The sequence below is a fragment of the Oncorhynchus kisutch genome, linkage group LG14, assembly GCF_002021735.2.
Source record: "Oncorhynchus kisutch isolate 150728-3 linkage group LG14, Okis_V2, whole genome shotgun sequence".
Lineage (NCBI taxonomy): Eukaryota > Metazoa > Chordata > Actinopteri > Salmoniformes > Salmonidae > Oncorhynchus > Oncorhynchus kisutch.
Window position 1 is genome coordinate 73,927,407 of NC_034187.2, and position 15,384 is coordinate 73,942,790.

Here is a 15,384-nt window from a genome sequence, read left to right on the forward strand (position 1 = left end):
GTTTATATTATAACAGTTATATATTGATTATATTGACATATACAACTTAAAAATATTGATTTGAATAAGTTTGGAACACAAAGAAAACTTTGCCAGTCAAATCAACATGTAAGATAGTCATCAGGACCAGGTATAGCCTTGTGGAGTGAAATAGCTATTACATTAGCAAAGGCATGTACTGCAGTCTGTGTTTGGTTCAAATGATCCGTCATCATGAGGCAAATTTTCTGGAAAGGAAGTGGTGACCTATGTTGACCCGGAATTGGACGCCAAATCCGAGCGATTCTATCGGAGGAGTAAACATGGAGGACAACGGCGGTGAAGATCCTGTTAATAACAACAATGATACAACGGTATCTTCGGATGGATCTATTATTAAGGTTACAGTCAAAACCCCGAAAGATAAGGAAGAAATCGCCATATCGGAAGATGCCTCGGTCACTCAGGTTCGTTTATTTTGTTAATCCGTAGCTTGCTAGCGAGCGGCCACAAACGTTAGCTTCTATGCTACATCATCATCATGCCCACTGGTGGGTGGGTGGGGGTGTGTGTAGTTAAGTGTAGTGTAGTTAGTTAGCGAGCTAATATTTCAGAATTGGACGGTGTAGCGATATTTATAGCTATTTACTTAGCAAACTGTTCACTAACTTTGTTATGATACCACTCTCAAATACTCTAGTCCTCCATATTGTTAGGTGCTTAGTTGTTTTATGTAGCCTAGCTAACGTTAGCTAACCGGCTTTCCAACTCAACAAATGACAGCTGATTCCCTGCACAGTCAAGGCAATGTATCGTGTGACTTCTGTATGTTAGTCATAAAAAAAACAATATTTTAACTAAGTAGTTAGCTAACTAGGTAAATTGTTAGCTAACGTTGGATAAATGTTGTTAGCTAAATGCTAGCTATCTAGTTTCTTAGCTGTTTCTCCAGAAACAACTTTGTGCTGGCCTTGGTACTCTATAAACAGTCTTCTTCTTCAGAATGTAACGGAACCTCATTGTTCTGAATATCAGTTACTGGACTTTAGATTTCTGTCCATGTGAATCATCTCTCCCATACACAAGTCCCCCTGTTACATTCAAGCTGATGTGTTATGAATCTGTAAGCTAATGTCTCTTTTCTTCCTGTCACTCCAGTCCTGATTTGATATCCTGAACAGCTAAATGGCCTACAGCTTACTTTTTACTCCTGTTTAATGTGCCTCTCATATGTGTAGTATTCTTGTGCTCACTGGAGGCACAACACTAAGAGTGATTTGGTATTTGTGATCGGGTAGTATGATTCTTGTAATAGGATAAGCAGTGAGCATTTACCCAGAGATAAGCAATGAGGATTTACCCAGAGATAAGCAATGAGGATTTACCCAGAGATAAGCAATGAGGATTTACCCAGAAACAAGGCTTTAGAATTCAAATCAGTTAATTTAGAATTGTTTGACTACGTCACTTTGTTTCCCTTTCTTCCCTCATCTTCCGCCCTCTTTCTCTTGCTGTCCATCCCTCCTCTCTCTATATATCTTTCTCCTTTCCCAGTTTAAGGAGGAGATCTCGCGGAGGTTCAAAGCCAAGCAGGATCAGTTGGTTCTGATCTTTGCAGGGAAGATCCTGAAGGACGGGGACTCGCTCAACCAACACGGCATCAAGGACGGCCTGACAGTCCACCTGGTCATAAAGACGGCACACAAGTAAGATGATGCAAAATGGATATTGTGTTTTAGTTGGATACTGTCGTCTTCTTCGGACATTTGGCAGAAAGGGAAAATTGGAATTGGAAAAGGAATTGCTTGGTCAACTTTTGAATAGGTGAATAGGCTATATGTAGTGTCTCCACTTGCATCGCCGAATAGCTTTCGGTAACGCAACTGGTTACTATGTATTATCGGGGCGGCAGGGTAGCCTAGTGGTTAGAGCGTTGGACTAGTAACCGGAAGGTTGCAAGTTCAAACTCCTGAGCTGACAAGGTACAAATCTGTCGTTCTGCCCCTGAACAGGCAGTTAACCCACTGTTCCTAGGCCGTCATTGAAAATAAGAATTTGTTCTTAACTGACTTGCCTAGTAAAATAAAGGTAAAATAAATTAAATTAAATTAAAGTGGGCGGTCACGTGTTTTGCAGAATAGTATTGCTAGTTTGAGCCGACAGATCTATAACTGACATTTCTATGTGAATTTGGTCGGGTTGCCAAATTCATATTGCATATTGTAGCTTTAATGTGAATTTGGAAAAATAACTGATCAGTGCATTGTCCCTCCAGGGCAGGAGATGGTGCTAGTTCCTCCACCTCCTGCACCTCCCAGGTAGGCAGCAGTAGTGGCAGCTCCTCGGGCCCCAGTTCTGCAGCCCACTCCTCCACAGTAGGGTCCACTGGAGGCCCTGCCTCGGCACCCCCACAGACCCCCAACATACTGAGTGAGTTTACAAAGCTAAATAAGTACAAACTTCTAATCTTATCTATCCACCTCCTCACACCCCCCCCCCCCCCCCCCAACAGTTTATACTGAAAAAGATATCCGACAACAATTTCCAAAGATCATTACTATCACCATCACGACCTCTGACCATGCCCCTCTCCCTCCCTCCTAGCCGGGTTCGGTGACCTGTCCAGCCTGAGCAGTATGGGCATGGGCTCAGCTAACTTCATGGAGCTGCAGCAGCAGATGCAGAGCCAGCTGATGTCCAACCCAGAGATGCTGTCTCAGATCATGGAGAACCCCCTGGTGCAGAACATGATGTCCAACCCAGACCTGATGAGGCAGATGATCGTGGCCAACCCTCAGATGCAGCAGCTGATGGAGCGTAACCCCGAGATCTCCCACATGCTCAACAACCCCGAGCTTATGAGACAGGTGAGGGACCTTACAGTGAAATGCTTACTTACGAGCCCCTAACCACCAATGCAGTTTAAAAAAAATACGGATAGGAATAAGAGATAAAAGTAACAAGTCATTAAAGAGCAGCATTAAAATAACAATAGCAAGACTATATACAGGGGGTTATCGGTAAAGAGTCAATGTGCTGGGGCACCAGTTAGTTGAGGTAGTATGTACATGTAGTTAGAGTTATTAAAGTGACTATGCATAGATGATAACAACAGATTAGCAGCCGTGTAAAAGAGGGGGGAGGGCAATGCAAATAGTCTGGGTAGCCATTTAATTAATGTTCAGGGGTCATGGCTTGGAGGTAGAAGCTTCTTGGACCTAGACTTGACCCTCCGGTACCGCTTGCAGTGCGGTAGCAGAGAGAACAGTCTGACTAGAGTGGCTGGAGTCCTTGACAATTTTTAGGGCCTTTCTCTGACACTGCCTGGTATAGAGGTCCTGGATGGCAGGAAGCTTGGCCCCAGTGATGCACTGGGCCATTCGCACTACCCTCTGTAGTGCCTTGCGGTTGGAGGTCAAGCAGTATCTATACCAAGCATTGATGTGTACCAGTCAGGATGCTCTCGATGGTGCATCTGTAGAACCTTTTGAGGATCTGAGGACCCATGGGGGAATAGGTTTTGTCGTGCCCTCTTCACGACTGTCTTGGTGTGCTTGGACCATGTTAGTTTGTTGGTGATGTGGACACCAAAGAACGTGAAGCTCTCAACCTGCTCTACTGCTGCCCCGTCAATGAGAATGAGGGTGTGCTCGGTCCTCTTTTTCCTGTTATCCCAATCATCTCCTTTGTCTTGTTCACGTTGAGGGAGAGGTTGTTGGCCTGGCACCACACGGCCAGGTCTCTGACCTCCTCCCTATAGGCTGTCTCGTCGTTGTCTGTGATCAGGCCTACCAATGTTGTGTCATCGGCAAACTTAATGATGGTATTGGAGTCGTGCCTGGCCGTGCAGTCATGAGTGAACAGGGAGTACAGAAGGGGACTGAGCACGAACCCCTGAGGGGCCCCGTGTTGAGGATCAGCATGGTGGATGTGTTGTTACCTACCCTTACCCCATGGGGGTGGCCGTCAGGAAGTCCAGGATCCAGTTGCAGAGCGAGGTGTTTAGTCCCAGAGTCCTTAGCTTATTGATGAGCTTTCAGGGCACTAAGGTGTTGAACGCTGAGCTGTGGTTAATGTATAGAATTTTTTTTTTTTGTCCAGGTGGGAAAGGGCAGTGTGGACCAATTAATCTGCAATTGACAGGCTGGGATTGGCTGGAGTGTACTGTGTAACATCCAGATTGGGATTTGCTAGAGTGTACTGAGTTTATGACAGGTTGCGATTGGCGTTGGGATTGGCTGAAGTGTACTGCGTTACTACAGGTTGGGATTGGCTGGAGTGTACTGTGTTACTGACGGGTTGGGATTGGCTGGAGTGTACTGTGTTACTGATGGGTTGGGATTGGCTGGAGTGTACTGTGTTTTTGACAGGTTGGGATTGGCTGGAGTGTACTGTGTTACTGACAGGTTGGGATTGGCTGGAGTGTAATGTGTGACTCATAAATTGGGATTGGCTGGAGTGTACTGTGCAACAGACAGGTTGGGATTGCCTGGAGTGTACTGTGTTAATGACAGGTTGTTATTGGCTGGAGTGTACTGTGTTACTGACAGGTTGGGATTGGCTGGAGTGAACTGTGTTAATGACAGGTTGGATTTGGCTGGAGTGTACTGTGTTAATGATGGGTTGGAATTCGCTGGAGTTTATTGTGCTACTGACGGGTTGGGATTGGCTGAAGTGTACCGTGTTACTGACTGGTTTGGATTGGCTGGATTTTATTCTTACTGACCGGTTGGGATTGGCTGGAGGGATCACTGACAGGTTATTGTTGGCTGGAGTGTACTGTGTTACTGACTGGTTTGGATTGGGTGGATTTTATTGTTACTGACTGGTTGGGATTGGCTGGAGTGTACTGTGTTCATGACGATTTGGGATGCCTGGAGTGTACTGTGTTACTGACAGGTTATGATTGGCTGGAGTGTACTGTGTCACTGACAGGTTGTGATTGGCTGGAGTGTACTGTGTTAATGACGATTTGGGATTGCCTGGAGTGTACTGTGTTCATGACGATTTGGGATGCCTGGAGTGTACTGTGTTCATGACGATTTGGGATGCCTGGAGTGTACTGTGTTCATGACGATTTGGGATGCCTGGAGTGTACTGTGTTAATGACGATTTGGGATACCTTGAGTGTACTGTGTTTGGCTGGAGTGTACTGTGTTACTGACAGGTTGTGATTGGCTGGAGTGTACTGTGTCACTGACAGGTTGTGATTGGCTGGAGTGTACTGTGTTCATGACGATTTGGGATGCCTGGATTGTACTGTGTTCATGACGATTTGGGATGCCTGGAGTGTACTGTGTTACTGACAGGTTATGATTGGCTGGAGTGTACTGTGTCACTGACAGGTTGTGATTGGCTGGAGTGTACTGTGTTAATGACGATTTGGGATTGCCTGGAGTGTACTGTGTTAATGACGATTTGGGATGCCTGGAGTGTACTGTGTTCATGACGATTTGGGATGCCTGGAGTGTACTGTGTTCATGACGATTTGGGATGCCTGGAGTGTACTGTGTTCATGACGATTTGGGATGCCTGGAGTGTACTGTGTTCATGACGATTTGGGATGCCTGGAGTGTACTGTGTTCATGACGATTTGGGATGCCTGGAGTGTACTGTGTTCATGACGATTTGGGATGCCTGGAGTGTACTGTGTTCATGACGATTTGGGATGCCTGGAGTGTACTGTGTTCATGACGATTTGGGATGCCTGGAGTGTACTGTGTTCATGACGATTTGGGATGCCTGGATTGTACTGTGTTCATGACGATTTGGGATGCCTGGAGTGTACTGTGTTACTGACAGGTTATGATTGGCTGGAGTGTACTGTGTCACTGACAGGTTGTGATTGGCTGGAGTGTACTGTGTTAATGACGATTTGGGATTGCCTGGAGTGTACTGTGTTAATGACGATTTGGGATGCCTGGAGTGTACTGTGTTCATGACGATTTGGGATGCCTGGAGTGTACTGTGTTCATGACGATTTGGGATGCCTGGAGTGTACTGTGTTCATGACGATTTGGGATGCCTGGAGTGTACTGTGTTCATGACGATTTGGGATGCCTGGAGTGTACTGTGTTCATGACGATTTGGGATGCCTGGAGTGTACTGTGTTCATGACGATTTGGGATGCCTGGAGTGTACTGTGTTCATGACGATTTGGGATGCCTGGAGTGTACTGTGTTCATGACGATTTGGGATGCCTGGAGTGTACTGTGTTCATGACGATTTGGGATGCCTGGAGTGTACTGTGTTCATGACGATTTGGGATACCTTGAGTGTACTGTGTTTGGCTGGAGTGTACTGTGTTACTGACAGGTTGTGATTGGCTGGAGTGTACTGTGTCACTGACAGGTTGTGATTGGCTGGAGTGTACTGTGTTCATGACGATTTGGGATGCCTGGAGTGTACTGTGTTCATGACGATTTGGGATGCCTGGAGTGTACTGTGTTACTGACAGGTTATGATTGGCTGGAGTGTACTGTGTCACTGACAGGTTGTGATTGGCTGGAGTGTACTGTGTTAATGACGATTTGGGATTGCCTGGAGTGTACTGTGTTAATGACGATTTGGGATGCCTGGAGTGTACTGTGTTAATGACGATTTGGGATGCCTGGAGTGTACTGTGTTCATGACGATTTGGGATGCCTGGAGTGTACTGTGTTCATGACGATTTGGGATGCCTGGAGTGTACTGTGTTCATGACGATTTGGGATGCCTGGAGTGTACTGTGTTCATGACGATTAGGGATGCCTGGAGTGTACTGTGTTCATGACGATTTGGGATGCCTGGAGTGTACTGTGTTCATGACGATTTGGGATGCCTGGAGTGTACTGTGTTCATGACGATTTGGGATGCCTGGAGTGTACTGTGTTCATGACGATTTGGGATGCCTGGAGTGTACTGTGTTCATGACGATTTGGGATGCCTGGAGTGTACTGTGTTCATGACGATTTGGGATGCCTGGAGTGTACTGTGTTCATGACGATTTGGGATGCCTGGAGTGTACTGTGTTCATGACGATTTGGGATGCCTGGAGTGTACTGTGTTCATGACGATTTGGGATGCCTGGAGTGTACTGTGTTCATGACGATTTGGGATGCCTGGAGTGTACTGTGTTCATGACGATTTGGGATGCCTGGAGTGTACTGTGTTCATGACGATTTGGGATGCCTGGAGTGTACTGTGTTCATGACGATTTGGGATGGCTGGAGTGTACTGTGTTCATGACGATTTGGGATGGCTGGAGTGTACTGTGTTCATGACGATTTGGGATGCCTGGAGTGTACTGTGTTCATGACGATTTGGGATGCCTGGAGTGTACTGTGTTCATGACGATTTGGGATGCCTGGAGTGTACTGTGTTCATGACGATTTGGGATGCCTGGAGTGTACTGTGTTCATGACGATTTGGGATGCCTGGAGTGTACTGTGTTCATGACGATTTGGGATGCCTGGAGTGTACTGTGTTCATGACGATTTGGGATGCCTGGAGTGTACTGTGTTCATGACGATTTGGGATGCCTGGAGTGTACTGTGTTCATGACGATTTGGGATGCCTGGAGTGTACTGTGTTCATGACGATTTGGGATGCCTGGAGTGTACTGTGTTCATGACGATTTGGGATGCCTGGAGTGTACTGTGTTCATGACGATTTGGGATGCCTGGAGTGTACTGTGTTCATGACGATTTGGGATGCCTGGAGTGTACTGTGTTCATGACGATTTGGGATGCCTGGAGTGTACTGTGTTCATGACGATTTGGGATGCCTGGAGTGTACTGTGTTCATGACGATTTGGGATGCCTGGAGTGTACTGTGTTCATGACGATTTGGGATGCCTGGAGTGTACTGTGTTCATGACGATTTGGGATGCCTGGAGTGTACTGTGTTCATGACGATTTGGGATGCCTGGAGTGTACTGTGTTCATGACGATTTGGGATGCCTGGAGTGTACTGTGTTCATGACGATTTGGGATGCCTGGAGTGTACTGTGTTCATGACGATTTGGGATGCCTGGAGTGTACTGTGTTCATGACGATTTGGGATGCCTGGAGTGTACTGTGTTCATGACGATTTGGGATGCCTGGAGTGTACTGTGTTCATGACGATTTGGGATGCCTGGAGTGTACTGTGTTCATGACGATTTGGGATGCCTGGAGTGTACTGTGTTCATGACGATTTGGGATGCCTGGAGTGTACTGTGTTCATGACGATTTGGGATGCCTGGAGTGTACTGTGTTCATGACGATTTGGGATGCCTGGAGTGTACTGTGTTCATGACGATTTGGGATGCCTGGAGTGTACTGTGTTCATGACGATTTGGGATGCCTGGAGTGTACTGTGTTCATGACGATTTGGGATGCCTGGAGTGTACTGTGTTCATGACGATTTGGGATACCTGGAGTGTACAAAAAGTTAGATTTGGCTAATAATGTAGCAGCTGCTGTTTTTTTTCCATTTATTTTTTAACTGTTGTAAGTTGACTGCTTTTTGAGAGGAATCTTTACATTTAGCTGTATTCTAAATTATTTAAAGATATAGGTTTCTCAGACATAGATTAAGTTTAGTCCTGGACTAAAAAGAAAGCTCAATTGAGAAAATTATTTTTGTCCAGAATAAGGCTTGGCCTTATCTGTGTCTGGGAATGGTGTTTGGGTCTACCTTACCCCTCTAGTCCCTGTACCCCAGAACCCAGCCTAGCTGAAAAAAATCCTGTCCACCCCTTCCTGTTCCCTTCTCCTCAGACCATGGAGCTGGCCAGGAACCCTGCTATGATGCAGGAGATGATGCGTAACCAGGATCGGGCGCTTAGCAACCTGGAGAGCATCCCGGGGGGCTACAACGCCCTGCGAAGGATGTACACAGACATCCAGGAACCCATGTTCAGCGCCGCCCGAGACCAGGTACCCACTGATGACAATGATTTAAAATCAGTTGACATCACGACTAAGTTAAAATTCAAACCAGAGATTCACCCATTTAAAAAAAAAGGTTTTTCAGCCTTAGAAACAAACTCTACGCTATCCTGTGGAGAGTGCTGAACATAAACTCCATTGGTATTCAAGAAGTTGATAATTACTTATTTCTCTCCTTTCTCCCAGTTTGGAAACAACCCTTTCTCAGCCCTGGGGGGCAACTCTGATGGGGGGGTGCAGCCATCGAGGACAGAGAACCGGGAACCACTGCCCAACCCATGGGGCCCCCCCAGCTCCACCAACCCCTCTGAGGGTGGAGGGGGCACGGGCACCACAGGCTCCTCTACCACTGGCAGCACCAACCCCAGTGTCTCCAACCCTCTGGGTGTCAACTCTGCCAGTCTGGGAAATGGTACGGTAATACATAGACTGACTTCCTGTTGAAGTGACAGCATTCAGTTGATATACTACAGCTTCACATACTGCAATATCACATGGACGTGAATTCCTAAATGCATACTTAATGCATACTTATCAATTCGTGACATCCATACATACAGTGCATTCAGAAAGTATTCAGACCCCTTGAGTTTTTCGTAATTTTTTTTACGTAACAGCCTTATTCTAAAATGGATAAAATATATGTTTTCCTCAATACCCCATAATGACAAATACCCCACAATGACAAAGAAAAAAACCAAGTGTAGACATTTTTGAAAATGTATTAAAATTAAAAAAGTCTTCAAGCTTGGTACACCTGTATTTGCAGAGTTTCTCCCATTCTTCTCTGCAGATCCTCTCAAGCTCTGGCAGGTTCGATGGGGAGCATCGCTGCACTATTTTCAGGTCTCCAGAGATGTTCCATCAGGTTCATGTCCAGGCTCTGGCTGGGCCACTCAAGGACATTCAGAGACTGAAGCCACTCCTGCGTTGTCTTGGCTGTGTGCTTAGGGTCGTTGTCCTGTTGGAAGGATAATCTTCGCCCCAGTCTGAGGTCTTCAGCGCTCTGGAGCAGGTTTTCATCAAGGATCTCTTTCTACTTTGCTCAGTTATCTTTCCCTTGATCCTGACTCGTCTCCCAGTCCCTGCCTCTGGAAAAAAAATCCCCACAACATGATGCTGCCACCAATCAAATCAAATGTATTTATATAGCCCTTCGTACATCAGCTGATATCTCAAAGTGCTGTACAGAAACCCAGCCTAAAACCCCAAACAGCAATCAATGCAGGTGTAGAAGCACCTCTAGATGTGACGTTTGGCATTCAGGCCAAAGAGTTCAATCTTGGTTTTATCCGAACAGAGAATCTTGTTTCTCATGGTCTGAGAGTCCTTTAGTTGCCTTTTAGCAAACACCAAGTGGGCTTTTATGTGCCTTTTACCTCCGTCTGGCCACTCTACCGTAAAGGCCTGATTGGTGGAGTGTTGCAGAGATGATTGTCCTTCTGGAAGGTTCTCCCATCTCTACAGAGGAACTCTGGAGCTCTGTCAGAGTGACCATCGGGTTCTTGGCCACCTCCCTGACCAAGGCCCTTCTCCCCCGATTGCGCAGTTTGTCAGGGCGGCCAGATCTAGGAAGAGTCTTGGTGGCTCCAAACTTCTTCCTTTTAAGAATGATGGACGCCAATGTGTTCTTGGTGACCTTCAATGCTGCAGAAATTGGTTGTGTGCCTTTCCAAATCAGGTCCAATCAATTTAACTTACCACATGTGGACTCCAATCAAGTTGTAGAAACATCTCAATGATGATCAATGGAAACAGGATGCACCCAAGCTCAATTTTGAGTCTCATAGCAAAGGGTCTCAATACTTATTCAATAAGGTATTTCTGTTTTATTTTTAATACATTCGCTAAAATGTCTAAACCTGTTTTCGCTTTGTCATTATGGGATATTGTGTGTTTTTTATTTAATCAATTTTAGAATAAGGCTGTATCCTAACAGATTTTTGGGAAAAGTCAAGGGGGTCTGCATACTTTCCGAATGCGCTGTATGTCAGTTTGGGGATTGTAAGCACACGCACACACAACGGCACTTACCCACCCTCCCTCAACCTCCCTGTGTGTGTGTGTGTCTCCCAGGCATGTTCAGCAGTCCAGGCATGCAGAGTCTGATGCAGCAGATTTCAGAGAACCCCCAGCTGATGCAGAACATGCTGTCTGCTCCCTACATGCGCAGTATGATGCAGTCTCTGGCCCAGAACCCAGACATGGCCTCCCAGGTCTGTAGCAACAGAGTAGTGGGGGTTATCATGGTTCATAAAGTCACTTTAAGTGTGTCATACGGCACCCTATTCCCTTTATAGTGCACCCATAGGGGCCATGTTTAAAAGTAGTGCACTATAAAGGGAATAGGGTGACATCTGGGACGCAATTAATCTTAACGCAGGGGGATCCATAGGAATCGATGGGAATGGGTTGTCTGTAATTCATTGGCAGCTGTATAGAACAGATCCAGCTGGCAGTGCTTTACCTCGAGGTATCTAGAACAGGTCCAACTGGCAGTGCTTTACCTCGAGGTATCTAGAACAGGTCCAGCTGGCAGTGCTGTACCTCAAGGTATCTAGAACAGGTCCAACTGGCAGTGCTTTACCTCGAGGTATCTAGAACAGGTCCAACTGGCAGTGCTGTACCTCGAGGTATCTAGAACAGGTCCAGCTGGCAGTGCTGTACCTCGAGGTATCTAGAACAGGTCCAGCTGGCTGGCAGTGCTGTACCTCGAGGTATCTGGAAAAGGTCCAGCTGGCTGGCAGTGCTTTACCTCGAGGTATCTAGAACAGGTCCAGCTGGCTGGCAGTGCTGTACCTCGAGGTATCTAGAACAGGTCCAGCTGGCTGGCAGTGCTGTACCTCGAGGTATCTAGAACAGGTCCAGCTGGCTGGCAGTGCTGTACCTCGAGGTATCTAGAACAGGTCCAGCTGGCTGGCAGTGCTGTACCTCGAGGTATCTAGAACAGGTCCAGCTGGCTGGCAGTGCTGTACCTCGAGGTATCTAGAACAGGTCCAGCTGGCTGGCAGTGCTGTACCTCGAGGTATCTAGAACAGGTCCAGCTGGCTGGCAGTGCTGTACCTCGAGGTATCTAGAACAGGTCCAGCTGGCTGGCAGTGCTGTACCTCGAGGTATCTAGAACAGGTCCAGCTGGCTGGCAGTGCTGTACCTCGAGGTATCTAGAACAGGTCCAGCTGGCTGGCAGTGCTTTACCTCGAGGTATCTAGAACAGGTCCAGCTGGCTGGCAGTGCTTTACCTCGAGGTATCTAGAACAGGTCCAGCTGGCTGGCAGTGCTGTACCTCGAGGTATCTAGAACAGGTCCAGCTGGCTGGCAGTGCTGTACCTCGAGGTATCTAGAACAGGTCCAGCTGGCTGGCAGTGCTGTACCTCGAGGTATCTAGAACAGGTCCAGCTGATTGGCAGTGCTGTACCTCGAGGTATCTAGAACAGGTCCAGCTGGCTGGCAGTGCTGTACCTCGAGGTATCTAGAACAGGTCCAGCTGGCTGGCAGTGCTGTACCTCGAGGTATCTAGAACAGGTCCAGCTGGCTGGCAGTGCTGTACCTCGAGGTACCTAGAACAGGTCCAGCTGGCAGTGCTTTACCTATCTCCATATAGATAGACCGATGTGAGGAAGAGGGTGAACAACCTCCCCACTGGAGAAGCAGCAGGTTGCAGCTGGCGAACGACAGGACCCTGATCTTCTCTCACCTTCTGTGTCTCCCGCAGGTGTTGATGAATAATCCCCTTTTTGCTGGAAACCCCCAACTGCAGGAACAGTTCAGGAGCCAGCTGCCTGTCTTCCTGCAGCAGGTATATACACACACACACACATACACACATACATACATATCAAACAGAGCTGAACCTGTCTCAAGGACTTGATTGAATTGAGTCTGGACTGGATGATTTGTTTCAGAATGTTAATTGATTCATTGTTAGTTTGATTGTGACTGATGTTGTTTAGATGCAGAACCCAGAGGCGCTCTCTGTCATGACCAACCCCCGAGCCATGCAGGCTCTCCTCCAGATACAACAGGGTCTACAGACGCTGCAGACAGAAGCACCAGGACTCATGCCCAGGTACACACACACTTATTTATATATATATACACACACACACACACACTTTTGTATATATATATACACACACACACACCCCACAGGAGGTTGGTGGCACCTTAATTGGGGAAGATGGGCTCGTGGTAATGGCTGGAGCAGAATGGTATCAAATACAGCAAACGCTATGTTCCAGCCATTATTGTGAGCCGTCCTCCCCTCAGCAGCCTCTGCTGACAAACACTGACACACACACTGAGACACTTTGGGTAGTAGCCTGAATCCTCTGTTAGGCAATATGTTCTCTGAGTCTGTACTAACACCTTTGTGTCTCCCAGTTTGGCACCGGGTGGGCTGCCAGGTGGTCTACCAGGGGGGCTAGTAGGTGGATTACCAGGTGGAATACCCACAACCCCCCTGTCCGTAGGAGGGGGTGTGGCTCCAGAGAACCCCGCCTCTTCGCCGAGCGCCGGAACAAACCCCGCCCAGCAGCTGATGATGCAGCAGATGCTCCAAATGTTTGCAGGAGGGAATGCCTCGGTATGTACCACACACATCCTGTCTTCCCTCATTCTGTTTTACTGTTTGATTGATTAGTTGATGATTGGTTGACTGATTTGATTGAGTGATTGTGACTGGTCCCCCCTACAGAGCCAGACCCCGGAGGTGCAGTTCCAGCAGCAGCTGGAGCAGCTGGGTGCTATGGGCTTCATCAACCGAGAGGCCAACCTGCAGGCCCTCATTGCTACAGGAGGAGATGTCAACGCTGCCATCGAGAGACTGCTGGGCTCTCAGCCCTCATAAAGACACACTCGCACACACACAGTTACGTATATAAGCATACGTCGATACAGACACACGCATACACACTATCCAGCTCTGGGTAGCAAGGGATAAACACACACACATACTGTCTACAGAGAACCAAGAAGTGAAATGAACCGTCCCAAACCGACACAGATGAGACCCGGTCAGGATATGTACCATTCTAAACATCCACCGCAGCCTCCTGTCAGATCATGCCCCTCCCCCCTCCCCCACACCCATATCCCCTGTTCTTAGCCTCATCCACAGAGCTCTGACCAGACCTCAACAGAGGGGTGCGAAAGGGAAGGGGGCGAAAGGCACCCTCTCTTAAACAGAGATGCTTTACCCGACAAGATTCATTCATCCATCTTCCTCTCTAATAAATCTGAGGAGTTTATTCAATGAGATGAGAGTTCAGAGTGCGGCAGATAGAAATGCATTCACTGCATTGCATAGAGCTGTTATGACGCATTTGTTTCCTGTCTATATGTTGCATTTCTGTCTACAGTGATGTGAACAATCCACCATTTTGACCAAACCCCTGATGTGCAGGGTATATGGAGAGGGGAGGAAGAGACAAAATAGTTTTGTCAATCTCACACGGATATCAGGCTCCATTCCCTTCCCCCTCTTTCCACTACTTTAACCGTCCAAAACCCTTTCTATTTATTGCTAGTGCTGAAAAGAAAAGATCCCCCACACTTCCACATCCCCCACACTTCAAATCAAATGAGTCTGCCGGTGCTGGTGTAGATTGACTTCACACAGGCGGTGCCACGAGATTGAGACCTTTGATAAGATTGAGAAATGTCATGATAATTGTTAATGAAGGAAGAAAGGTGTGGTTCTGAGGAAGACAAAGATGAGACAGACAGATTTCATTTTAATCTGATTCATTATGTATTTTAATTTGAGGTGTAAGTTGTACCTACCTATAGATAATCTGTTTTGTCTCATTAAACAAAACTCTTCCTGGAAAATGTATGAATAAAATATTATGAAAAAAGGCTTTACATTTTTGGTATGGTGTGGCACCATACGTTGTTGTAAATTTAGGTTCTGGCTTTTTGCTTTTATTTTAGCATTGTAGTTGTGGTAACCTTGGCAATGGCTTCCATAGCTGTGATTTGTCTGTTGGCCTCAGCTAAAAATCCATACCCAATTCAACATGTTTGAACTAACTTTTAACAGTACTGTACTACAAAATAAAACAAAGTTGGTCAATAAGAACCATATTTCAAATTGTGACCATCCTGACTTGTATGAAGAACAGAATTATACTGCGCGTTCCATTCAGCAGTCCACTCCACTTATAAATCACTTATTCTGGAAGTAGTGAAACAGTTTCATTTAAGTTGAATGAATAATGCATTTTCCTGGTAGCCTAGAGGCTCCTCGATGTTATACTGTTGTCTACTGTAGTATCTACCTGTCAAGTGAGGATTTGTCACGGTGCATTGGAAGACGGTGCATTGAAACTGTCATTTAGTTTAGTGCACCTCTGTAGTCAGGGCCGTGCACAGACCTTTCAGTGGGCAGGTGCTCAAAATGAAAAATGGGCACCCCCCTCCCCGCTTGATAATTATTTTCAGAATATCTCGAAATTCATAACATACCAAATGCCTCTGTAGTAAAAATAAAAAA

At 46.7% G+C, this 15,384-nt stretch overlaps 1 protein-coding gene across 1 annotated transcript; it reads left to right on the plus strand.

The window, feature by feature from the left end:
- Window positions 1-232: 232 nt before the first annotated feature.
- On the plus strand, window positions 233-15,384 carry LOC109903358 (ubiquilin-4). Its single transcript, XM_031788948.1, has 11 exons — window positions 233-446; window positions 1,534-1,685; window positions 2,255-2,409; window positions 2,584-2,846; window positions 8,721-8,879; window positions 9,078-9,303; window positions 10,968-11,107; window positions 12,604-12,687; window positions 12,842-12,957; window positions 13,272-13,473; window positions 13,585-15,384. The coding sequence occupies exons 1-11, from the start codon at window positions 249-251 to the stop codon at window positions 13,735-13,737; spliced, it is 1,848 nt and encodes a 615-aa protein (XP_031644808.1). The 5' UTR covers window positions 233-248; the 3' UTR covers window positions 13,738-15,384.

Excerpts from the sequence above, each read along its gene's own strand:
- LOC109903358 (XM_031788948.1), top strand. The coding sequence starts at position 249 with ATGTTGACCCGGAATTGGACGCCAAATCCGAGCGATTCTATCGGAGGA. Across the intron at positions 2,847-8,720 it reads ACCCCGAGCTTATGAGACAG|ACCATGGAGCTGGCCAGGAA; the intron begins GTGAGGGACCTT and ends CCTTCTCCTCAG. Across the intron at positions 9,304-10,967 it reads CTCTGCCAGTCTGGGAAATG|GCATGTTCAGCAGTCCAGGC; the intron begins GTACGGTAATAC and ends TGTGTCTCCCAG.